The sequence below is a fragment of the Malaya genurostris genome, chromosome 3 (genome assembly GCF_030247185.1).
Source record: "Malaya genurostris strain Urasoe2022 chromosome 3, Malgen_1.1, whole genome shotgun sequence".
In the NCBI taxonomy this organism is placed as follows: Eukaryota; Metazoa; Arthropoda; class Insecta; order Diptera; family Culicidae; genus Malaya; species Malaya genurostris.
In genome coordinates, this window is record NC_080572.1 from 115342130 (window position 1) to 115368233 (window position 26104).

The following is a 26104-nucleotide window of genomic DNA, read 5'->3' on the forward strand; positions in this document are numbered from 1 at the left end:
TTAATTTCGTGAGAAAATTACCAGCACAACCAAAACTGTCTTATCACGCCACCAGTGTATTTAACGTCGTGCCAGACGGCTATGTCTGCCAGCCATTTTTCCGGAATTCTGCCAGAATTCCGGCAAAAGTCTGGCAATAATGTCGAAGTCGAAGTCGAATAAAAAAAAGAAAAAGAGGAGGGAAATAAACAACCCACTTGTACGAGGCGGGCAGATTTTCCCCCTGACGGCTGGCTATATCTGGCAGCCATTTATTCCGGAATTCTGCCAGAGTTCCGGCAAAAGTCTGGCAACAATGCAACAACCGTTTCCGCAGAGAATTTCGCCTAACGGTTATTAACGGTTCTTTTCTGTCGGATTCTTGCCATACAAGATTGGCAGAACCGTTTTGAATCGGTTCTACATTTTAAGTGTCTTAGTTTTATTTTTTCAATAAAAGATACATATGAAAGGCGATAAGTTATTGCCCTTCATATATAACACATGGATCAATAAGTCCCGAGACTAAAGCATGACGCGGAACGCTCGGTTAGACCTGTGGAAGCCGTTACACCGGAAAATGTGAGTGAAGTGACAAAAATTATAATGAAAGATCGTAAAGTGAAGCTCCGTGAGATTGCTGAGATGACACAGATATCATATGGAAGTATATTTACGATCCTTCATGAAAAATTGAGCATGAAAAAGGTTTTTTCCAAGTGGGTGCCGCGATTGCTTTCGATGAAACAAAAACAGCAACGAGTCGATGATTCAGAAAGCAGGTTATCGCTATTTACTCGCAACAAAAAAGATTTCTTGCGTCGTTACGTGACCATGAACGAAACATGGATACATCACTACACTCCAGAGTCGAAGCGGCAGTCATCCATGTGTTACTAATCATGGAAAATGTTATTGCTAATAACATTGCTTTCTCACTACCAAACATACCCATATTTCAATCTCATTTACCTCGTCTCAAGATTAGTTTTTTGTACGTACGTACATGCGGGATTGACGAATATCAAATGAAGTCGAATAAAAAAAAAGAAAAATGAAAGAGGAGGGAAATAAACAAGACACGTACCAGTGCTGTCAACTGTTTTTTCCAAAAATCTGTATTTAGGGTAAAAATCTATCTGTACAATATCTTTCTCGAAAAATCAAACATCGATTTAGTGCGGAAACAGATTTTGCGACCAAAAAAAAAAGGTCGCTCGACCTGGTTTACCCCTATGGAATCCAACACAAAAACTGAAAATCGGTATTTATCTGTATGAAAATTGAAATATCGGTATTTTGAGAGAGCATATCTGTATTCCTGTACCGAGTCCAAAAATCGGTATAAATACCGAGAAATCGGTATAGTTGGCAGCGCTGACACGTACGGCGAGATAATGACACAATTTGGCCTGGACAATTTTGACTGCTGCCGGAATGCAGCCAGCCTTCTGACGGTTGCCAGAATTCCTCACAAGCGGGTAACTTAGGCCTCAGGCTCCCATCAAAAATTTTTTTTTTAAATTCAATTTCTTCCTTTTTTCAATATTGATGTAAAATACTTTCCAATTTCTGCGGATGGTCAAATAAACACAACTTTTTTAGCGTAAATATTTCAAATAACAAATTCTATCAAACAATAGAGAGTCGAAAATGATATCCACCCCAAGGAGTCTATATCAACCACTTTGGGAACCCCTGCTCTACATGATTAACTGTTAAACCTGGCTCTGGCGCATGAAAATTCTGTAAATCAGAATAAACAAATATGTTCAATACGATCGAAAAGGCTACTCTCAAACTACCTATAATTTCGCAAAACTCTTAGCACTAAGATTTTTTCCCGAGATTTTACCAGCCGAGTGCTCGGTAAACATTAAAACAACTGAAATTCTTGGTATTTTTATTTGACAGAATATTTTCTTTTGCCGAGATTTTAAGTTTATATTACCGAAATCTTCGTGGCATTCGAAAACAAATTACCGAAATTATCGGTGTTCAAACATGTGAGCTAATGCCGAGATTTTAAGCAATTAATTAAAAAAAATTAAATATGAAATAAACATTCCAGTTAAAACTCGTTATCATTGATTTATTTATTTCAACATTATGTTGGCTGATGAACTAATAGGCTAGGAAATTTAGAATAAGGAAAAATATGTCACATGAAGAAAATATTGCCAAACATATACGCCGTAGAATGGATGAACTTCCATGTTATTTACAATAGAGACATAATTCGATTTTCCGCAGAAAATCAGATTCCGGCTACAACGAACGTAATGGCTCAATAAAACATTGAATATTTAAAGAAATATGTCATACCGGAGTCCAATCAATTCCATGCAGTAGATTAGCGTTGCGAGAATCTTTATCCCGTTTATGCTCTGAGGGATTTCTTGTCAAGAATAATCGTCGAACATTGAACAAACTTGTTCTTAATATCACGAAACATATCGCTATATTCGAATTCAATTTTTATTTGCAGCTAATTCCACATATGAACTCATCCACTTATTTACATCATTCAGTTTTGCACTGAAGAAAAATGGCTACTTTGATGAATCACCGAATTTCGGTTGTCTAAAAGTTGTTTACGGAGATGTCGGTAAGTTGATATCATTAATTTGCTGATTTCGGCAAAACGACCACATTATCGAAATGACGGGATGAGTCGAGGGAAAAAGTGTCTGATTGGTGTCTGAGCATTACTAACATGTATGATAATATGCGATTTACATACTACTCCAAGCGACCGCCACTTGATATGATGTCTCGAAGTTAGAAATCAATTGTAAACGGAATAATAAATAAACACAGTAGGGATATTTTAAGTATTACCTGTGAGTTACTCAATCCCACTTGTACGTGGCGGGCAGATTTCCCCCCAGACGGCTGGCTATGCCTGCCAGCCATTTATTCCGGAATTCTGCCAGAGTTCCGGCAAAAGTCTGGCAACAATGCAACAACCGTTTCCGGCAGAGAATTTCGCCTAGCGGTTATTAACGGTTCTTTTCTGTCGGATTTTTGTAATACAAGATTGGCAGAACCGTTTTGAATCGGTTCTACATTTTAAGCGTCTTGGTTTTATTTTTTCAAGGACGAGATAATGACGCAATTTCGCCTGGACAATTTTGATAGCAGCCATAATGCAGCCAGCCTTCTGACGGTTGCCAGAATTCCTCACAAGCGGGATATTTTAATACAATACACTCAGATAAGGAGCAATTTTTACTCAAATTTGGTATATGTGGAATAAAATTTCACTCAAAAATTGAGTGCTAATTACTCTTTTTCAACTTTTTCTGTACATGTGTGGGATCTTACTCATTTTTAAGTAACTATTTCTAAGCGTGTTAGCGGTCTCGGCTGTCAAAAAGAGAACAAATCTCGGTTAATTTTTCAAAAGGGCGTATAAGCAAGTGACAGTTTCTCTTTGTTTACTTTCTTTTCTATTAATTACCAAGCGGTTTCCACGTTCATCACTCAACTCTTTGCGTGAAATGATACCCGAAACTTTCGACTTTCAAACAGAATAGTGATATCAAAGAAAATCTTTTCAATCCCATCATAATAATCGAAAGAGAGAGTGATTGAAGAGAAACTGTCACTTGCTTATACACCCTAATGAAAAATTAACCGAGAAATCTCGGTTGATTTTTCAATAGGGCGTATAAGCAAGTGACAGTTAATCACTATCTCTCTCTTCCGATTATTGTGATGTGATTAAAATGATTTTCTTTGATATCACTATTCTGTTTGAAAGTCGAAAGTTTCGGGAATCATTTCATGCAAAGATAAACGTAGAAACCGCTTGATAGAAGAGAAAGTAAACAAAGAGAAACTGTCACTTGCTTATACGCCCTTTCGAAAAGTTAACCGAGAAATAGAAAAAAGGGAATTTTTTTGTTTTGTTTATTATTATAATCCACTCTCACTAATTACCGCATCCCAGCAAATAATTACAGAATCTATCGGAATTTCTCATCGGAAATAAACGGGATAATTTTTGTTTTTTTTTAATCAGTTTTTATGGTAACCCTTGTGTTCACATTAATGAGAATAGAGAGTCAAAATAATCTCTCACCGTTGATCTAATCTGGAGAGAATAATAAAACTCACCAATACACATTCTGCACATGCGAGCAACATCAGATTCAAGTCGCGAATTTAAAATTTTCATCATTCTGTTCATAGGTCGTGTAGTGAGCAAGTACGCGATTTCTTTTCGGTGCGTGGCGAGAGGTTGTTTTGTTGCCTGTTGAAACAGCAGGGAAAACAAGGGCCTCTTCAAGAAAAAAACGAATAACATCAACCAAACAGTGTGAAGAATTTGCATCGTCAAGTTTTTGCTGGATCGAAAACGAAAAATAGGTATTGCCACTACGGAAAATTACGCAAGTGAAAATCTAAAAATCGTATGTGGTGCTTGAAAAAAAAACGCATTTAAACGCGAGGTAGAAATCTAAAGTTAATGGAATTGAGCAGAGGCCATTTTTAACTCATTGAAGACGGCAAATGGAAGAAAACTAGCAGACTGAATTTTTCCTTAGTGATCCAAAGAAAGGTGCCAACGATATAAATAGAGTTTTAGGAGGAAATTTCGTTCTAGTGCGATGATGGGATTTTCAGTACCGCTTTCACACGTTCAGACCAAATAAGAATGCACTCCATTTTTTTTTCAAAATTTTTCAAATTTTTTCAAAATAACAAATTTAAACCAAGCAATTGTAGATTGGAACATTAAAACTGTTTAGCTACTTCATCATCATGCACAACTCATAGAATGAACTTAATTTCTTATCTTTTTTGTAGTGAGCTATAGCAGATCATAATCATTTATTTCATGTTTCATAAATTGCATCGTAGCACTAGCCATGCAAAGGTCATGTACACTTTCGAATCGACTACGAAATCTGTTGAAACTAAATGTAAAGTTCCGCGTTGGAATCTAGTATCCTACCTTAGCTTTGCGAAGTAAATGTTATTTGGTACTGCAAACCCTGCTTTCGCTACGGATATTGCACTTGTGAGAAACCGTTCTGACAAATAGTAGGCCCATCATTGCCCCCATTTATAACCAGAGTAGTCAACCACATTTTTTCTACACATGTTTTAAATTACATTGAACAGTGCATTGTAAAAGAAGCGGAATTACTAATATTTATATTTTTTTCTGTTAGAAACTGAGTAGAAACCAAACCTCAGACAACGGAAAATTCAATCAGGAAGTAATTATAGAGTGAAAGGTAAAGATAAATTGAAAAGAGCCACATTCACAAATTGAGGAGTTTTTCTGTCGGGCCTGGTTGTGAAACAGTAGTGAACAAAATAGTGAGCGAGTATATTTACTCTTTAACTGTTTTTTTAATTGCAATACTCGCACGCTTAGTTGAAACACGCGAATCTAAGAAACGCAAAAAATGCCATTTATTTCGAAGGATTGGAGATCACCTGGTGAAGCTTGGGTGAAAACGGATGAAGGTTGGGAAAAGCTGAAGGTGCTGGAATGTGTCAAGCGAAAAAGGTAAGAATCGGATGCTTAGATATTTTGTTTTTGTTTCGTCAGACCTCTGGTAATTTTAGCTCAATAAATAGCATATAATAAATGTTTCAATTATATTGGCATTAATACCGCTTCTTAGCTCGTTTCTGTAAGCAACACTTAGCATCTTACTTTCTAAAGATTAACTTATCAAAAGCTCCATTTATTCAACCGCTCATTTACTGCGCAAAAAAATCTTCAAAATCTAATGTCGGAAATAGTCTACTGTTTGTTGTGATTTCTTTCTATGAAATTTTATATTCATCCAGTATATTTTTAGTAAAATTAAATTCTATAAATATACAATACGTATGGTTCTTTCATATTTTTTGCCTTTTTCCATTTTTACTGGAGCTTCAACAAAATGAAAATAAAAACTTATTCCAACACAAAGCTTTCTAAGTATTCCTATACGAAATCGAAAAATCATCCGCCAAAAACTGACTTTCGCAGAAAATTCATACAGTTCTTTGTTCCTCTACTTTTAACGAGGGCTAAAAGTGACGGTTCCTACATTCCACCTACACCTGATCCGCCATTTCCGCGCTGTACTGGACTGGTTTGAAGTTTTCTATCTGGTCGTTGACAGAGAACGTCAACAAAAGCTATATCTGTATGCGTAAGAGTTTTGATTGAGAGAACGTGCTAACAAGAGCGCATCAGATCTGAGACTAACAGCCAGCTGGTAGCAGCGATGCCAGATAGCAGTAGTGTCATTTCCGTAGATTGGCATTTTTCTCGGAAGCTCTATTTTTGTTGCTCGCCAGACAAAACTAGTTTCCGTAGTTCCCCGTTAATATATTTAAATTTCCGTAGATTTCCCTAGAAGAAAATCCAATTTCCGTAGATTTTGTCTACGGATCCGTAGATCCGTAGAAAATGTTCAAATCCGTAGATCTATGGAGATTTCCGTAGATCTGACATCCCTGGCTGGTAGTTTGGAGTATGCAATCTCTGTCCTTCATCCAACGAGATCGTAGTACTTAACCAACACTAACAGAACTTTACGAATAAAACAAAAAACATATGATTTCGAACATGTGTTTGTGTATTTTCAGGTGATTGTTCTCACTCAGCCTGCATTTTCTATGGCAAGGGTTACCAATTTAAAGACATCTGGAGTAAATCGAATCGGTGAAAAAAAGTGACAGGATTCGGTTGGTTATGATGCGTTTTTAAATCGGAAAATTTTTCTCAAAGCAATACGGTATAGGATTTATTCGTCGTTTCGTGTCAATCCTCAAAAACTAATAAGGAAAGTGTCTAGCTGCAGGGAATATAAAATATACATAAAAAACTCGCGTTTATGGTGGTTTTTTACTTCTCGATAAATTACGGTTGCCGCGTGTTCGAAAAGTTCAAAGATGGACCCTAAGTGAGGCAACTGATTACCGTTGACAATCAGCCTCCTCCTCTAGCCGTTACGTTATGTCTGTTCTGACAACTCAGAAGTGACGGTTTAGGTCTGCTTCACGGTTCAAATTGAACAGTTATGGTTGCATCAGCAGTTAAATTTGAACTGCTCTGCACTGACAAATCAATGACGAAACCTAACAAGAAGAAAATGGTTATATGCACTTTGTATAATATGGTTAGATTTATCCAAACCCTTGAAGACTACTTAAAATTCTATTTATACGTTTCAACATTAGGCTCATCAGTGCGTCAGCAGTTTATGATGAACTGTCAACGCCACCTAACGGTTCAACGGAAACCGCTGAGCAGACGTAAAGTTAATGCTATTTGCATCGGAATGCTACGTTGAACGAAACGAAACTACACACTTAGAAAATTTCGCAGTATTCGGTAATTTTTTACCGAATTTTCAACAGCTGAACGTTCGGTAATTGAATTCATTACCGATCGTTCGGTAATTGCTGAACTGTCAAACAACTACCGTAAACTGTAAACCAAATAGATCTAACAGATTGTTCGGTAATTTCTGTTTGTTTGTTTTCCTTTGGTTGAAATTCTGGATTTTCGGATTTCAAAAAACAACACATATTCACAAAAACGAATGAAGAAAATGGTTTTATTCCACGAGAAATTTAAAAAGTGTCAGATGTTCCGACTGGCCGGAATTATGAGCGCCTTCCAAAACACTGCACAATCCGTCGAGTTCAACAAAAATTAACCTTGAACGATTTGTGTTGGCAGCAAGTGGACAAGTGATACACAATTATTTTCTGCCTATAAGTAAACAAAAAGCTGTTAGTGGCTCTAATGTCTTAAAAACTTTTATCACCTGTACCTCAATCGATTCGATGAACCCTTCAGCATTGTTTTCGTTTGGTTAATAAAAAGACACTCACTGAATATTTTAATAACTGTTTGACAGTTAGTGTCATGACAATCAGTTTTTACAGAAGTTCGGTTATTGAAAGATAACTTTACCAAACGGACAGTATGATTTTTACCGTATTCGGCGACTGTTCAGGTTTACCGTATCAATTGTATATCTAATACAGAATTCTGTAATGAAAATTTACGTTAAACTGATCCTTCGGTGAAAATTTGCATAATTGTTGTAAAATAAAACCCATGTACCGAAATATCGGTTATTTCTATAGATTACCGAAAGTTCTCGTCAAAAATATTACCGAACAAAGAAATTAAATCTTAGTGTGTACGTTACAGCGTTCCGCCCGTCAACAGATGAGCCGAAGGCGAAACGTAGAAATAGAACATAGTTATGTGCACTTAGCACAAAAACGGTACCCATGCGGTACCAAAACCCCTAAATAACTACATAAAATTGATTTATAAATTTCATCTTAGTTTTATCGGTTTCTGGTCCTAGAAGTACCGAGAATAATGATCAAAAACTAATGGCGTTTTTCATTGAGAAACACTGGTGGCGTGGATTGCTCTGGTTTTGCACTTTCGAGCAGAAATGGCAATTAAACACCGTCAAAATATTGCATTTCTGCTCAAAAGTGCAAAATCAGAGCAATCCACGCCACCAGTGTTTTTCAATGAAAAACGGCGTAAATAGAACTGAATCCGATTTCTCAAAAATGGCCATATCGATTTTTACGTTCAGATTTAAATAAAACAACTTCTAGTTGGTGGCTGTCAAATTAAATCTGAATCCGACTTCCAGTTCCGGTTTTCTAGGTGATGAATGCTAAAAATTTCAAACCGTCGTTTAAAGTGAAGTGCCAAAATGTCTTGTGAGTGGGGAAAACTGCTGCGGCTATACTCGTTCCAAGATCCTGTTTATGAGAAAGGCATCGTTACACCACTAGGTGATTTATTACCGGTTTTTTTTTAAAAGTGGTCATGAGAAAAGAAGTGAATTTTTTTTCAAACTGGGGAATAAGATATTCTAGTTTACAGATCTTGTCAGTTGATGGCTAAACGAAACGGCTTTAGCTTCATATACCAATTTATTTTCATGGATGTTGGCTACATTTTAATGGATTTTGGCTTTCGAACAACTGAACATCTGAACTGCTCTGAAAGCTTACTGTCATAATTACACTGACTTGTTCATCATTAATTTCCGACGTTCGGAAAACGTTCCGTAAATATATTAACGCCGTGAACTGTAAAGTACTTCCATTTTCCGGTAACCCGTGAAATGAAGGGAGCACATAAATTTAAAACAAACATCTTATAAAATGTTCATTTATTTATGAATAGTGATTTACTGTTCAATAATATAAAATATAAAATTACTATACCAAATTCAATTCTTTGTTACAGTTGGTTCCAAGTTAGCAGAGAATTAAAGTTGCTAAAGTTGTTCCAATTTCAAAATCAGGTGACTCTGCAATACCCGATAATTACCGACCTATAGCGACACTCTCATTTTTTAACAAAATCTTTGAAAAATTGCTGATAAGCCGTATAGGTTGTTTCCTAGAAAATCACAAAATACTCTATATCATGCAATATGGTTTTCGAAGCAGAAGTAGCAAAACCGTTGCTATGACTGAGCTCATAGATAATATTCTAGGAGTAACGGACTGCAAAAGATATGTGGGTGCTTTATTTTTAGATTAAAAAAAAGGCCTTGCTTCGTAAACTGGCCAAATATGGGATTAGAGGGATTGCTAATAACGCATATTCCGAAGCTATTTAGCAAACAGAATTCAATATGTTTCAATCGATGGAGAAACAAGTTCTTCAAAACTAGTAAGCATTGGCGCACCAAGTAATATCGGGCCCTTACCGTTCTTGCTATATGTTAACGATAAATGCAAGATTAATCTCTCTGTTATTCCAAGATTATTTGTGAATTTTTAAAGAATACTTCTCTAAAAATCTGCTCTCTTTGAACCTACAAAAAACTAAATATGTCATGTTCCGATCACCTAGGAAAGTTCTTCCCAACTTAATTATTTTTTTTTTCAATATTACAATATATTTTTAGGTACACTGCTTAAGCTCTAAGATGCCAAGGTTATTTTCTAATCTTAATTAATGACTAACTTAAAACTAGAATAGTATAATTAGAATATGTGATCTTAGCTTCTCGAAAATCCAGCGTTCAGCTGGCGATCGGCAGTGGTCGATGTATTCAATATTGCACGAGTCTTCCAGATGGCGTTGGTAAATATTAATCGCTGGCCGTGGGCGGTGATGGTGATGTTACGGAAGAGAATGAGAAAGAAAATAAATATTGTGGAAACGGGGTAAAAAGGGGATGTGGGAACAAAATGTTTGAAAATGACAGAGATCTAATTTGTTACCATCGAGATGGTGAAGAGACAGGGGAGGGGGAACGAAAAAGTTAGTGACAAAAAAAGATCTTGTTAGTTCCACAACTTAATTATTGAAGAAAATGTTATAGAAAGAGTGGAAGTTTTTAAATATTTGGGCATCCATCTGGATTCTACGTTGTCTTGGGAACGTCATATAAAAGAAATCGAAAAGAAAATCTCACTATTGTCTGGAATTTTAAAACGTGTAAGTCATTTTCTACCATGGAAGACACTTATTCTGTTCTATTTCGCTCATATTCATCCTTGCTTGAGTTACCTCATTATAGTTTGGGGTAGAGCCTGCAAGTCAAAATTGAAAAGATTGCAAATATTACAAAACCATTGTATCAGAATAATATTCGATCTACCCTTTCTATTTCCTACAGTTCAGCTTTATACAGATCTTCCTCAAAAAATCTTACCCATTCTAGGTATCTGCGATGAACAAACATTAATCTTAATCCACAACATAATACATAATACAGAGACAGTTCACAATTTAACAATAAATACCTCGAATCGCGATCACGTGCATTTTCAAATATTGGTCAGAAACGAATTACAGCAATATTTAACAAACTGCCCAGAGAAATACAGAACATCACACATCGTCACTCATTCAAATCCAGCATCAAAAACTACTAAAGAACTCGTATACGCCAATTAGTACTCTATAAAGTTACTCATTATGTATTTTGTGTTTTTTATCCTACGTGTTATTTTTGTGTCTTTTATCCTACGTGTTATATGTAAACCGTCTACAAACAGCTAAATGTAATTATTAATTCAACGTGTTAGAATCACCTAAATTGTAACTATTGTTAATATATATGCTTCTCTAAAAGGACAAATAATCCACTAGAAACACACTTTTCGTTTTTTGTCATATTTACACAGCTCTCTATTTATTAATGTTACTTCAAAAAATTTAATATTTTCAGCCATTTTAGTTATAGTATAGTAGTAATTCAATATTTGTTTTGTAATTGTTGTTGCCAATGACTGAAAATCGTGCCCATTACAGGGGGCTCAAATACGAGCCTTTGGTGTGGGGGAGAGTGGGAGGTTTATAAAAAAATTCACTTGACTTGACTCCTCACAGAAAGACAAAACTTTCACTTTTCACACCAGAAAAGTAAATCGATTTAGCAGATATGATGTAGTGTAGTTAGTAATACTTACTAAAACTCTCCATTATTATTAATCATTTTCCGTGAAAATTGGCCAAAGGGTGTAGCATATAAAAACTGCCCCCAAACAGAAGAAAAATTTATATACGCTGTTTGAAAGGGTTTATATTGGAGATGATTTTCAAAAAAAAATTACCCTTTAACTGCCATACTGGTGGAGTTAGGGTGGTTCTGATTTTCATGTTATTTAAATTTTTCAAAAACATCCAGCAGAAAAATTGAAAAAATTCAGGAATATTTTAGGAATTATGGGAAACCTTTCTGATTTTTTCCACAATTTTTCAAAATGTATTTCATGTGAAAAAAATGTTCAAAATTTTCGATTTTTTTTATTCGCACTTACAATTTTGATTTTGATTTGGTACATTGCGCTGTATTTTTTTCAGACTTTTAAAAAATGCAAAAAGGGATCAAAAGATCCAAAAAACAGAACGTTGGCGGTACAATGCATACCACTGGTCTTACAAGCAAGTTGTCGTTTGTTCGAGTCCCGACCTGTAAGGATTCTTAGTGTCAGTAGGATCGTAGTGCTAGCCATGCAATGGTTTTGTATGTTAGAATCGACTGCGAATTCTGTTGAAACAGAAATGCCACATTCCACAAAAGGAATGTAATTCCAGGACTTTGCTTTGCAGTCTTATCTTATGTCTATTTCAGGCCTTATGCACGCGCGCTCTTTATTTTGCACTGAAACAAATTTATTCTTATTCTCATAAGACAACCACGCGCATGCGACGTACTTTTGCCGCTCTCAAGAGAGCTCTTTGGCACATTTACGTACCGCACCAGAAACTGATGCACGCTTCGTTGTATAGTCTCATCGCATTCTGCCAAGAACGAGGCTCAAGCGCTCTCGTCGCATGAGAAAGCGCGGCGCGCTCGTTTCATGCGATCTACGAGCGGCTTGTACGTTATTTTCATCCTCTTCATCTCTTCCTTTAGGATAGGACACAAGTCGCACGAACCGCTCTAGCCACGAAAAAATAATTATAACAGCAGCTCTTACTGTGGCTCACATAGCACACAAGCTGCGCTCATCAAAAATCTCGTGCGCTGTCTCGTGAGACCAAAGCGCACGAGTCGCGCGCAGAAGAAAATGCGATACTCTGAAATTTCAAGCAGCACATCCCGTTTCTATGTGCTCGCTACGCGTCTCTTACACTCTTTTGGTTTGCTCTTTGAGTCGGCGCTCACGCTCACAGGATGAATATGCGACACACACATTTTCGGTGCGCTCTCGCAGTCGCACTTGTGCACGCATGAGCATTCGGAAGGCCTGGTCTATTTGCGACAACCGGTACGATCAACAGGCACGCATACATATGCCTCCAAAAGCGTCTACTTTCACTTCTAAGGTCACACAATGGTCTTACGCGTTTCTGGTAGGATTCAGCCTCGTGCCATTACTTGAAAGATGTTTTGTAGTGGTACAAATGGATTTCCACGCAAAAAGAATATTGGCCCAAATGTTGTACAAAATCAGAGCTGCTAAATGTCACTATCAACGAGCAACTTTGCCCGACGAAGGTTGGAAAGTTTATGTCACTGGACTGCTGCCTACCATGCTCTACCAATCATCATATATTGAGTGTCTGAGAGCCGATCTGTCATAACTTAAATTCTCTTGATATTGTACTCACCAGGACGCTCATTGATTGCCGATGCGATTGATATTATCTTCATTTCTCCTGTCACTGTTCGATTACGATGTGACTAAATATTAATCAAGCAGCATAAACATTGAATTATATTCATGTACACCAATAAACTCCGAAATCCAATGACTTTTTACAAAGAACAATGAACTTTATCAATTTATGTTTATGTTAGTACTTTCATGGAATTTTTTCACTTCAACAGGGAATAGGAGAATGAGAGAGAGAGAACAAAATACGTCACCTGTCTTTGACTGAGTATACTTCTACTTGGTCATTGAACTATCGAGTATCTCATTTGACAGACACTGATCGTACCGATTACAGTTGACGATAATTTTAGTCAGTCTGTCAAGGTCATTTGGCATGACTGACAATTTGCAGCTCTGTACAAAACCTTATGAGTAGTGTTAAGGTAGCGCTTCGCCGTGGTCAGGTCGAAGCAAGACAACTCACTGCTTCCTCTTGCTTTGTCGCCGAAATTTCACCCTAAATTGCAAATTTCTAAAATACTAACCCGATTCACGAAAAATCAAAAACATACGATTGTAGGTAAATGATTTTACTATGCATTTGGCGAAAAATATCAGTTAGAAAGCTTTTCTTTCGCGAGATTTCGTGCGAGTTTTGTTAAAATTTGGTTTTCTTTTTTCCTTTCCTCGCTATAAACAACTCGCATATGTAGGGATGTGCTACGTTTTCAACAAAGCGTCAAAGCTAGTAGCGATGAAAATCATTACTGATTTCTGGTTCTACTGAAACATGAATAGAAATTATTTTACAAAGTAGTAACACTTACTTACATTTTCTACTCATCTTTATTCAACGTTTACACAGAGAGAACGGACAACGAAAACAAAAGAAATGTTGTTAGCGTCTATCGCATGTAGCATTTTGCACACCCCAATGCATGCGTTGACATTGTGTGCGTGCGAAAGAATAGGGAAAAACTCATTTATTTTTATAACTCGCACGAAATCTTTCGATAAATATGTTTATCAGGCACAATTTATATACGAATCGATAGAAAAATTAATTATCTAGAATCGTATGTTCTTGGAATTTCCGTTTTCTTCCCCGTTTTCTCACAATTTTGGGTAAAGTGCGTGAAACCCCGGGATAGGCAGCGAACTTCCGCTATTTTAAGCGGAAGGTTTGTGCATTTGAATATGGTATTGAAAGTAGTAGTATAGAAAAAGTAAAACAATATATTTGATTTGATTCCTAGAAAGTTTGAAAACGATCTGTTGAATGGGGGGAGTTTTGTCTAATATTTTTTTGTGATGTAATTCCGTATTCCCTTTAGTCCCATAAAAAAACATTTGTTCAATTCTATTAAGGGCTATTGTATCAATAGCCTTCTCATTAGTAGAGTGGCGATGTTATTCTGAGGATTAGTCGACTTTTAGTTAACCAATTGTTGTAAAATCGAATACAATATCTTTGCTTTGACTCAAAGAAGCAATACCGCCGGTAAAATAGTTGGTTAATTGTTCAATTTTGCTGTTTTTGCGATGCAAAAACTCGAAGCGAATGCTCCTATTTTCATCTTACTCTTAGAGTCGATGGAGGCAAATCTCACTCTAACTTATAGTTTAAGTATAAGAGCATAGCAGAGGTGAGATGAGTTGAGGTACCGTCGCATTATGTGACTATCATGAAATGTAACAGGAGAACATATTTTAACAATGTCAATGTAAAGTTGAGTAACACATGGATCAATAAGTCCCTAGACTAAAGCAAAGATGGCGCTCGTAGTAAACCAGTAACCACGTCTTTCTAGAGTACTAACCTTTCCTTGAAACGGGTCAAATTTTTAAGTCGATCCGACCAGAAACAGAGTTATCGAGGTTGGAGTAAAGTCGTTTTGTAGTTTGTTTAAAAAATGGAAAAAACCGAGTTTCGTGTTTTGATAAAACATTGTTTTTTAATGGGTAAAAACACCGTGCAAGCGAAACAATGGATTGAAAAATGTTATCCGGACTCTTGTCCATCAAAAGCAACGATTTGTCGTTGGTTCGCCGAGTTTAAACGTGGTTGTACCGACATAAATGACGCGGAACGCTCGGGTAGACCTGTGGAAGCCGTTACACCGGAAAATGTGAGTGAAGTGACAAAAATTATAATGAAAGATTGTAAAGTTAAGCTCCGTGAGATTGCTGAGATGACACAGATATCATATGGAAGTGTATTACTATCCTTTATGAAAAATTGAGCATGAAAAAGGTTTTTTCCAAGTGGGTGCCGCGATTGCTTTCGATGGAACAAAAACAGCAACGAGTCGATGATTCAGAAAGCAGTTTATCGAAAAAAAAAACGTTGGGACCATTGTATCACCCTAAAAGGTGATTATGTTGATGAATAAAAAAAAATGTTGTTTCCATTATTAGTCTCGGGACTTATTGATCCATGTGTTACAAGTTACAACACTGGTACGTTTACCATACTTGATTTCATTATCAAGTAATTGATTTTGGCTGTAAATCAATCGAATCAAAAAGTCATACTTTTGATCAATCAAACAAAAAGATTATTTTTTAGATGTATTTCTAGGAGTTATTCGCGATTAAAAAAATCAATCAACTGGAAAATCCATAGCCAATATAAAACTCATAATTATTATCGTTTTCAAGCGTCATAACGTATGAATTGTTGCTATGTAAGAAACAGATAAAGCTGACTTCCATTTCGGCCACACAATGCTACAAAAACAGAGCACTATTAGCACATTGAGGTGAATGTTTCGTAAATTATTTTCATGGTGCCTCTCGCCATGTGATCATTGCTATTGCAACAATCGTTTATTGGGGGCCTTTGGCCGTGATGTTTCCTCACTGAACAAACTAAAAAAAAACGCAGAAACCGTTTTCCACTGTTTTGGCCATCGCTATCACATGCTTCGATGGCGAAAAACAAAGCTGTAGAAATGAACTTGGTCATCTGGAAGATGTACACTTTACTATGCTTTTTTCATTGCCGGTTGCATTCGGTTAGCCAAAGCAGTCGTCGTAGTAAACCTGACCAGCTCCTGCTGGAAGCTAGCAAGTCTGTTTGAAAAGTCGATTTAAGTGGAAAACTCGTAGCCCATTTCCTTGACCTATATTTTCGGCGAAATGCACGGGAAACGCCAAAGCACCACCCACTGATGGAAACAAGGAACAAAATTGGTGCATTGTCATTGACCTGATAACCTTCTGTACACTACCGTGCAGAAAGATATTGGTACTCGCGCCACCCAGATTAGTGTTGAGCTATCTGATTGTACAATCAATAATACAACCAATGGAAATAAACCCAGGGTTGTTACGGTCGGGCGGTTTCGGATTTCGCGCGGTTTCTGCTCAGATTTTGATGCGATGGCGAATTTCAAGGAACATTATTTCAGAGATGTGAATCATTTGTTCGAGAAAAAAAGTTATTTACATATTTTTGAAGCTTGTGAGTTTTATGAAACCCAAAAAATTAAAGATGGGGAACGTTTCAGCAATCTAGACAGCAGGTCGAGCTGACCGAAATGGTGAATTTCCACCTTGATAAAACCAAAGTTTACGAGGATGCGACTCTAGCAAATGTTTTCTTCAGTAGACAAAACTACGATTTTATACTCTCCAATCTTCGAGTTGTACATATGACTATTTAAGCAGAGCTGTTACCAGGAATTACAAAAACGTTGCGTTGTCCCATTCTAATGTACGATTCAGACGATCCGGCTTCTTCCGTCACCGGAACGTCAGCCTCCGTCAAAATTAGTCAAATGAGTTTTCCCTTTGCGCATTCACACGATCCAGCAGCAGAGATGCCATTTATACAGATTTATCTGCATTATACAGATTTTTACATGCGCATACAGATTTCATACAGAATACAGATTTTGTACAGATTTCCTAAACTCAATACAGATTTATACAGATACCTAAAAAATTGGAGAGAACAAATTATTTTTTTTTCGACTGAGGGGGTCACAGAGGCCACTTATTATACAATATTATTGTCAATCCAAAGTGTTGTCAATACCGTCAATCCAACTAGATTGGTAATTTGTGTTCGCATTTTTCGAAAAAAAATCTAGCGTTTGGAGATTTAAATATTGTACTGAATATTGAAATCTTGAGAAAAGAGTTCATTGCACACCTTAAACAGTTTCGAATCTGGTGAGAAAGTGTTGTTGGATTGATGAGCAGTTTTGTTTTTTTGATAATATTTTCATCAATTCGATTAAGTTTCCACTACACGATCAATAGTATTGTCAATGCTGTATTGACAATAGTATTGTCGCGTATGAAGGACGCTTTTGGTAGTGGTGACGAGATAAATGTTCCGTAATCAATGGGTGAATCACAAATTGATATTGAATATCCTAAAATTGTGTTAGTATTTGAAATTGAGAACTGAGATCTTACATCAACTTACCAAGTCAACATTTTGGAAGTATTTGAAAATGAAACTATGTTTTATTGATTCTGTTTGTTGAAAATTTGAAAATATTTCATTTCGTCGTTGTATCGTGAGATAGAAATGTTGAACGCTCATTCAATTTCTCATTATAAAACTATAAAATGTTGGAAAAACATTACCTCAGCACATTTTCATTTCAAAATGTCGGTTTTATAGTGAATACAGATAAATACAGAGTTTTCATTTAGAGTTATACAGATTTTCTATGAAAATATCTGGCATCTCTGTCCAGCAGAGATCCGGAACGTCAACGTCCGTCAACGGCAAGCTCTGTCAACATTTCTCCGAAAGAATATTTGACGGACTGTGATTATCGCACACATGCACGATTCATATGATTACGGTATTGAGCTGACGTTTGTTATGTATGTAATCGGTGTCAAAATCCCACTCTTAAACGAAATATATCACATATAAGTGATTAAACTTATCAGTAGATTTGCAAAGTACGTTACGTTGTTGAGTGGAACTGATTATTTTGTTTTTTCCTCTTTCTAGTTAATTTTGAAAGTTCGATTAAAAGGTAGAAAAGCTCCCAGATTTTGTATTAGTGGAAGAAAATTGTGCGAAACTATAGGTTCTTCAAATTCTGCGTGTAAGAAAATGACATGACGGACACGGATAGGAAACCGGATCGTGTGAATCAGAATTACGGTGACGGACGTAGGGATGTCGGAAATTTCGAATTACTCAATTATTTAATAATCGAGTATAATTTTGAAACTAATCGGTTGAAATTTATTCGGTTATCTGGGTTATTAATCGATTTCTCGATTATTTATTCGATTATTACTATGGGCTTTTTTTAATTATTCGATTAGCTCAAAAATCGAATACTAATTTAAAGCTAATCGATTAAATATTACTCGATTATCTGGGTTAATAATCGATTACTCGATTAGTCGATCGATATTACGACATCCCTGGACGGACGTGGACGTTTCGATGACGGTGACGGAAGAAGCCGAACCGTCTGAATCGTACCTAATGCGGAAATCGAAAGAAGATTTTCGCACTCAAAGATATGGATGTCTGATGGAAGATATAATCTCAGTGAAAACACATTCAATAATGCAAATAACGTATTCGTCGATAAAATTATCACAATTTTTGTTTGTGATAAAAATCTCATTCTTAAAGCTAAATTTGCACGACAGGCTTACGAAGCGAAGTTGGACAAGAAAAGAAGCGGAGGAAAAAAGTTAAAACGTTCATCTAGTGCTGGACCCGACAGGATTCCATCCGTGGTGATAAGAAATTGTTCTAATAGTCTGTTGGTTCCACTATCCAACATTTTCAATTGCTCTTTGCTTCCTGGATTTTTTTCCTGAAATATGGAAGAAATCCTATGTGTTTCCGATTTACAGAACTGGGTGGTAATGTCAGAAACTGGTAACTGGATGACGTGAATACAAAATGACATGGTGTTTCTTCACACTTCTGGATATCTGAAATGGAAGATGATATATTGTAAGAATTTTGCATACTTCCATTTCTTAATTTCCAGGACAAGAATTTTAATGGGAAAAGTATCAAAAATTTCTTTATTAATCAAATAATTAATTTACTGTCAACGTTGCTGGCTAGAATGAATGAAACGTGCCAATTTTTACATTTCTGTATGAAATGTTCAAAGCGACGAATGTAACAATGAGAGATTATCTTTGTTTACTTTGTCTTTCGATTATTGCGAAACATTCCTGCTTTTTTCGGTAATTTCTTCAGTGCAGATTCAAAGATAATGGCTTTAGTTATTATTATCGGTAAATAATTGGAGTGAAGGATTGCTAAGAGTACCGTAATAATCCAAAGAGAAAGTAAACAAAGAAAATCTCTCTTTGTCGTTTTGAGCATTTCATACCTATTCTTGTTCAGTGTAAATTTAGAAAAGGCCCCCCATAGTAAAGTAAATCGTATTCACGACAAAAAAGGTAACAAGGGTATAATATCCAACTATCATGAAATTGCTTTCTGCGCTGTATCGCAGTTGTTTGAAATTATAATTCTGAACTTTATAACACATAGTTGCTCTGATTGCATATCTGAGACTCAGCATGGATTCATGCCAAAGCGTTCAACTTCCACAAATTTAGTTACCTACACTTCCTTCATCATACGTAGCACGACTACAAGTACATTTTATAAACACCGATTTCTCTGCTACGTTCGACAAAATCAATCATAACATAACGGTCTACACGTTAAGTAGACTGAGATTTAACGAATCATATTTAAATTGGCTTCGATCATATCTAACTGGTTGTGAAATGATAGTGAAAATAAGAGACTGTACAACATCACTATTTGCTGTAACCTCTGGAGTTCCTCAAGGAAGTCACATTGGACTGTTTATCTTTTTACTGTATCTCAACGATCTAAATTTTTCGTTCATGTGTATGAAACTATCGTTTGTCGATGATCTTCAAATATTTCATATAATCAAATCTGTAGCTGACTCAGAGGTGCTACAAGAACAGTTAGATAATTTAACTAATTGGTCTACAATCAACAAAATGGTTTTAAATGTCTCTAAATGCTACGTCATCTCTTTTAGTCGCACAAAGTTTGTATTCAAGTTCGACTATAATATTTAATAAACTGTTCTCGAACGCGCATCGTCTGTTAAGGACCTGGGTGTTCTTCTGGATTCCAAGTTAAATTTCAAGGGGCACATAGAGTTTACTATTTTCAAAGCCTCTAAGCTGTTAGGATACATTTTCCGCGTTACTAAAGAATTCTCTGATGTACATTGCTTTGGTCTGGTCATCTTATTACCAAAACGACATCCAACGTATTGAAGCGATTTAACGCAAACTCGTCCGATTCGCTCTCTGACGTTTTCCATGGAGATATCCTTTAAACTTACCGAGTAGCCATGACCGCTGCAAACTGATGGGTCTCGATTTATTATCTGTCCGTCGCAATGTTTGTAAGGCTAGTTTTGTGGCAGACCTACTTCAGTCGCGAATCGATTGCTCCGAGCTACTGTAATTAGACATTCGACGTCGTAATCTTTGATCCAATTTTTCTGCGGACTTCTTATGCTTTAACTAATTATGGATATAACGAGCCCATTGCTAGCATGTGCCGCATATTTAACAAATGTTTCAATTCTTGTGACTTCCATTTATCACGTAATGTTATCAAGAAATCGTTCCTCATGTTTTTGCCTCATTAGATTTAGTTGCTGTAGAAGCACTATATTTGAGGAAATGTATCATTTGGATGATTGTAATCTATTGATGTAAGAGATGACGAGGTTTTATGCCTGCCGGAGAGCAAGTTCGACAGAAACTAACTCCAGTGCGCGTTTCACTGCTCCAAATAAAAGAATAAAATAAGAGAAAAAAAAGAAAGACATTCAAATTAAAATCGGACAACAGGAGAAGACGCTGCCTCAGAAAACAAACGCCAAACAGGAGGCGATAAATTGTATTGGAACTGAAATTAAAAAGATGTAATCAGATCATCCATTTAATTTCACTGTTACATTTTCCGTACATCAGAGAGTATATATATTAACTATCATCGAAAAAGATGGAGAATAAAAATGAAATCGTTTTAATGGGGTTCCTCTAAGTGACGTGTTGTATACGGATTAGTTTATTGTGTATCTATGACAAACTTATGCAGATTTTTAAATTATATTCAAGTGGATTTTCAAGTTCTGCGCTAAGCATCACCTGCTTAAAAATAGTGGTGTAAACGTTTTGCTCAAATATCGCGCGTTTTAGTTTTCAACATCGCGCGGATTTCGCGCGTTTTGATTTTGAAATTTTTCGTAACAACCCTGATAAACCCATCATAAGCAATTCGAATGATCCATTACGTTTATCAAAAGAATAAACATTCTCGATTGTTTATCAGAGATATAAAGGATTGTTCACTGAATGACTGAGAACTTATCTATAATGAGGGCACTATGACTCATAACAATTTCTTTGTCTTTCGTCACTTTTAACTGCACGACACTACAGTGAATGTGCATTTTTTTGATAACTTAGTAGCAAAACAATCCATTGCAACTGAAGATAAAGTAAACAGGATAAATATGTATCATATAGAGATTTGAGGATGAGAAGATATTCTGCATAATCCTCTGTATTTGAACCCATTTATTAGTGACATATCTGGTGTCAATTTCCTATGTTACACTATCTACAGTAGAAAAGGATCAAAGGTGCTACTTTTTCAGGAGACTGATTGGAGCTTAATAAGAACTGTTCTGATATAAACCTTTCTTTTTTACGTGAATACGTCTTACTTTACTATGGCGCACTTTTTCAAAATTCACTCTGTACATGAATGGACAGAACTTAATCGTGAAAATCTCTTGTACATAACGCAGCAACATAATTTCAGGGTGGCAAGTGACCGAGAAAAAGTCGGGAGTTTTAGTAGAAAACCGGGAAAAATATTACAAGCTCAAATATGAGTAACATTTTTTAGCATCATGAGTTTTTGTTTCAACAAGTGAAAAGTAAGAGACAATACCCAATTTTGCGTTTCAGCGAAATGTTCAGTAAAAGTGTTGAAACATCTTATTGTCCCATACAGGTTCTATGTTGAACATTGGAAATCCAACGATATTAATGGGCTTAACAGAAGCAGTACAGTAAAACTTCATTCAATTCAATTGGAACTGAATGTGGAACACATTGACGATCTCTCTACTGCAGTAAACTTCACTCTCTGACACACACAACGTTTGCTGACGGCCTGAACGAGCAGCATTCAGTTCATCACTCGTTTCTCTTCGAATCGAGGCTAAGTTTAACCACCGTCAGTTGATCTCCTGAAGTAACAAAATATCTCTTTCAATAGTGTGAGAGCGGCTTTCAAATGAGGTTCATGTAAACATTCGAATTGGTTCAAGGTAAAGACTGTCCCAGAAAGTACGGACGCACTTTGATTTCGCTGTAAATAATTTACAAGTGTTAGATATTCAAATTTTATTCGATATACTGATAATATTAAACTACAAAAACAGAATATTATTCTCAACATTTGCTACTTAGCAATTGTAGACTAGCTAGCGCACCTTCTTGCGAACGTTCCCCATTAAATTCCGTACAGACTTCTTGGCGACAAGTTATGACACTTTTTTCCAATCTTTTTCGAACTGTTGAATGGTTTCGGCTGCCGAGACATGTTTCCTAAGACATGCCTTCGTTAATGCCCAAAATTCCTCAATTGGTCGAAGTTGTGGGTAATTCGGTGGATTCATGTCTTTTGGGACGAAAGTGACATTTTTGGTAGTATACCATTCTACCGTTGATTTCGAGTACTGGCAAGAAGCAAGATTTGACCAGAAGACAACAGGATCCTTGCGGCTTCGAATCATGGGTAGAAGTCGTTTTTGTAAACATTCCTTGATGTATATTTCGCTGTTCATTGAAGCAGTGGTGATGAAGGGTTTCGAAATCTTACCGCAGCTACAAATTGCTTGCCAGACCATAGCTTTCTTACCAAATTTTTCGACTTCAATCGATGTCTCAGACTGGTTTAACACTTGCCCTTCTCGCACCGTATAATATTGTGGTCCCGGACAGGATTTGTAATCGAGTTTCACTTAGGTTTCGTCGTCCATGATCGTGCAGTTCAAATTTCCAGCAAGAATCGTATTGTACAGCTTTCGAACCCTCGGCCTGATCGATACTTCTTGTTTCGGACTATGTTTTGGTTGTTTCTGCTTCTTATAGGTTCGAAGATTCATACGTTCTTTAGCACGAAGAACATTTTACTTCGAAGTGCCCACTTTTTTGGCCACATCCCGAACTGAAACCTCCTTCTTTTGCTCGAACGCCTTCAGTATACGTTTTTCCAACTGAGGGTTAGCAGGACCTTTTTTTCGACCCGTTTTCGGTTTATCCTATAAGGTGTTATCCTCATCGAACTTCCTGATTGCAATTCGCACGGCTTTTTGACTTACTTCTTCCATTTTTGCTATCTTTCTCAGTGACAGTCCGCGTTCTGTGCACCACTTGTACACAATTTTTCGACGTTGTTCTACTGAAAGTCCACGCATTTCGAAACAAACTAATGAAAACTAATAAACAACTGCACGAGTAGTTAGAGAAGAATGTAAACAACAGGACGCAGCCATTTGACAGATTCTGAACCATTGCGAAATTGCAGCGGTTTTTGGTTGCGTCCAGACTTTCTGGTACAGTCTTTATTCCCTTGCTTCAATCCATCCAATGCCACAAAAGCATCGTGTGCTGCTTTAAAATCTACAAACAGTTGATAATTCTGCAAGTTACATTCCCGGAACTTCTCAAGAATTTGTCGCAATGTGAACATCTGATCCGTCGTCCTCCTCGAAACGTGAATTGGTATTCGCCGAGAAAGGATATTACAAACGGCTGCAGAACTGAACTTTAGGCAGTATTGAAGAGCGTTATACCTTCGATAGTGGATGAGTTCACACCTTATACATCACCCGCAATCCTCATTCCGTTTGTGTTCTCTCGTGCAGTAAAACTTCATTCAATTCAATTGAAACTGAATGTGGAACACATTGACGATCTCTCTACTACAGTAAACTTCACTCTCTGACACACACAATGTTTGCTAACGGCCCGAACGAGCTGCATTCAGTTCATCACTCGTTTCTCTTCAATCGAGACTCAGTTTAATTACCGTCAGTTGATCTCCTGAAGTAACAAAATATCTCTTTCAATAGTGTGAGAGCGGCCTTCAAATGAGGTTCATGTAAAATTCGAATTGGTTCAAGATAATAGATGAAAGACTAACCAGATAGCTGAAATATCAATCACAGAATACACATAAATTAATTGTTTCCTGCTTCAGTTTTCATTTTTAATACTTTACTCCATTTATAATCTGCTTACTACCAAGTGCGAAGACAATGAAGGAGCTATACTACTTGGCACTTGAAACTGAGCAAGCAAACCTTCAAATGACTAGGTACGATTATTCAACTGACGATGAATTCTGGGAGCTTCACTTGAAAATGGCAGCAACAGTCAAATGAATTAGTAGGGATACGCTGACGGTCAACGGCCATAAATTTCATTTTCATCTTATATTATTCGATTGAAAATGAGATTTCACCGCACTGGTTCTCTCTAATAGAATGTTCGTCCAATCACAGATAGACATGGAATGGATCCTTCAATTGAACAGCCAATGATGGTTGGATTTATTGATTTTATGTAGTAACAAAAATAATTCGGTACACCTAATTTCCTTAATGTATACGTGTGATGTCGATAGATCTGAAAGAAGAAACTAACCTTATAAAGTTAAATTGTTCATTTCTACAGTAATAAATATTCTCAATTGACATTGATCATTGTCATTGACACTTATTATTTCTACGCTTACTTTCCAGATGTATTTCCGAATGCAGTAGTTCGAGTGACACCGAAAACGACAACGAAAATGGGTAAAATTATGCGATTGTAGTATTTTCAAATCAATCTATAGTATTTTCGTTTTTCAAAACAATGAACAGCGACGTAGAAATACCACCACACTGCCACATCACACTGAAGTGTACCCGTGAAATTGCGGGTTTCAATGGATTGGGAGAAGCCGTCCGCCGATTAGACTTCCGTAGTTCCGTCCGAGATGGTCGACGATTCAACTATGTATGTGCACTGCTGCGACTGTTAGTTTCCGGCAAGGGAATCACTAGTCTTCCCGGTGGAGCCCAACGTTTACTACTGCAGATGCTGGAGGAAGTTGCCACCTACGTAAGTGATTCGCAGCAAAACATCAACGTTCTACGAGGGTTAGTGCAGCAATTACGGTCCCTCGTGAACCAAGAAAATCAAAAGTGTTGGGGGAAACCACTGGGCAGCCAAAGCCTATGGGAGGGACATGTGCAAACCATTCAACGTATTCAGGATATTGCTAGTCAAATACAAATTAAAGAAGTAAGGATTTATTTCATGGTCGTATAGAACAGAGATTAACAATGTTTGGTGTTCCGTTTAGCCTGGTCCAAATATACGCCCAAAACTACACGATCTGCCAGAAGAATGTGTTCGTGAAATTATTCTTAGAATAACAGATTACAAAGATCTAGATGCTTCCGCGTCGGCCTGGTCACTGATGGCAGCACTAATATCTGAACAACGAGTGTGGCGGGAATTGTCGCATTATCACTTCACCAAGCAACAAATCGATGTTATTCTGGACAAAATGTGTCTTCAAGATACAAAGGAGCGTCACCGAAACTGGCAAGCTATTTACCACGCACTTCGAAAGTAGGTTCAACAATATTTTTATGGAATAATGAGTTTCATTTAATTTACATTCTAGAGCTTACGGAGTACCGGAGGAACTGCAATACGCCGAAATTTTAGCCTTTTGTCGGCTTTGTCGTTGTCTTTTCTGGCCTTCGGCTGGACATCCGTGTATTGTCGATCAATATCCTGATATACGGCAACGCATACGGGAAGCAGGTAACGATGACAACACCGAAACGCAACCGGTACCACCGGCCCAATTCCTCAAGTATTTTTCATTGTAACTTGGATATGAAAATACAAATCGGTTCGCAACCAGCCACTCATGCGCAAATTTTTATGGAACAACAAA

At 36.8% G+C, this 26104-nt stretch overlaps 1 protein-coding gene across 4 annotated transcripts; it reads left to right on the top strand.

The window, feature by feature from the left end:
• The first annotated feature begins 4144 nt into the window (after nt 1-4144).
• On the top strand, nt 4145-26104 carry LOC131435465 (F-box only protein 25). Of its 4 annotated transcripts, none has more exons than XM_058603373.1 (6): nt 4145-4436; nt 5163-5506; nt 24891-24944; nt 25014-25437; nt 25499-25770; nt 25826-26104. In XM_058603373.1, exons 2-6 carry the CDS (start codon nt 5403-5405, stop codon nt 26034-26036), a joined length of 1065 nt encoding a protein of 354 aa, XP_058459356.1. In that variant the 5' UTR covers nt 4145-4436; nt 5163-5402; the 3' UTR covers nt 26037-26104. The 4 variants fall into 4 exon arrangements, with proteins under 4 accessions (XP_058459356.1, XP_058459358.1, XP_058459357.1 ...); XM_058603375.1 differs by having other exon boundaries at nt 4145-4397; XM_058603374.1 differs by having other exon boundaries at nt 4145-4353.

Excerpts from the sequence above, each read along its gene's own strand:
- LOC131435465 (XM_058603373.1), top strand. The coding sequence starts at position 5,403 with ATGCCATTTATTTCGAAGGATTGGAGATCACCTGGTGAAGCTTGGGTG. Across the intron at positions 5,507-24,890 it reads GAATGTGTCAAGCGAAAAAG|ATGTATTTCCGAATGCAGTA; the intron begins GTAAGAATCGGA and ends CTTACTTTCCAG. Across the intron at positions 25,438-25,498 it reads GTCAAATACAAATTAAAGAA|CCTGGTCCAAATATACGCCC; the intron begins GTAAGGATTTAT and ends TGTTCCGTTTAG.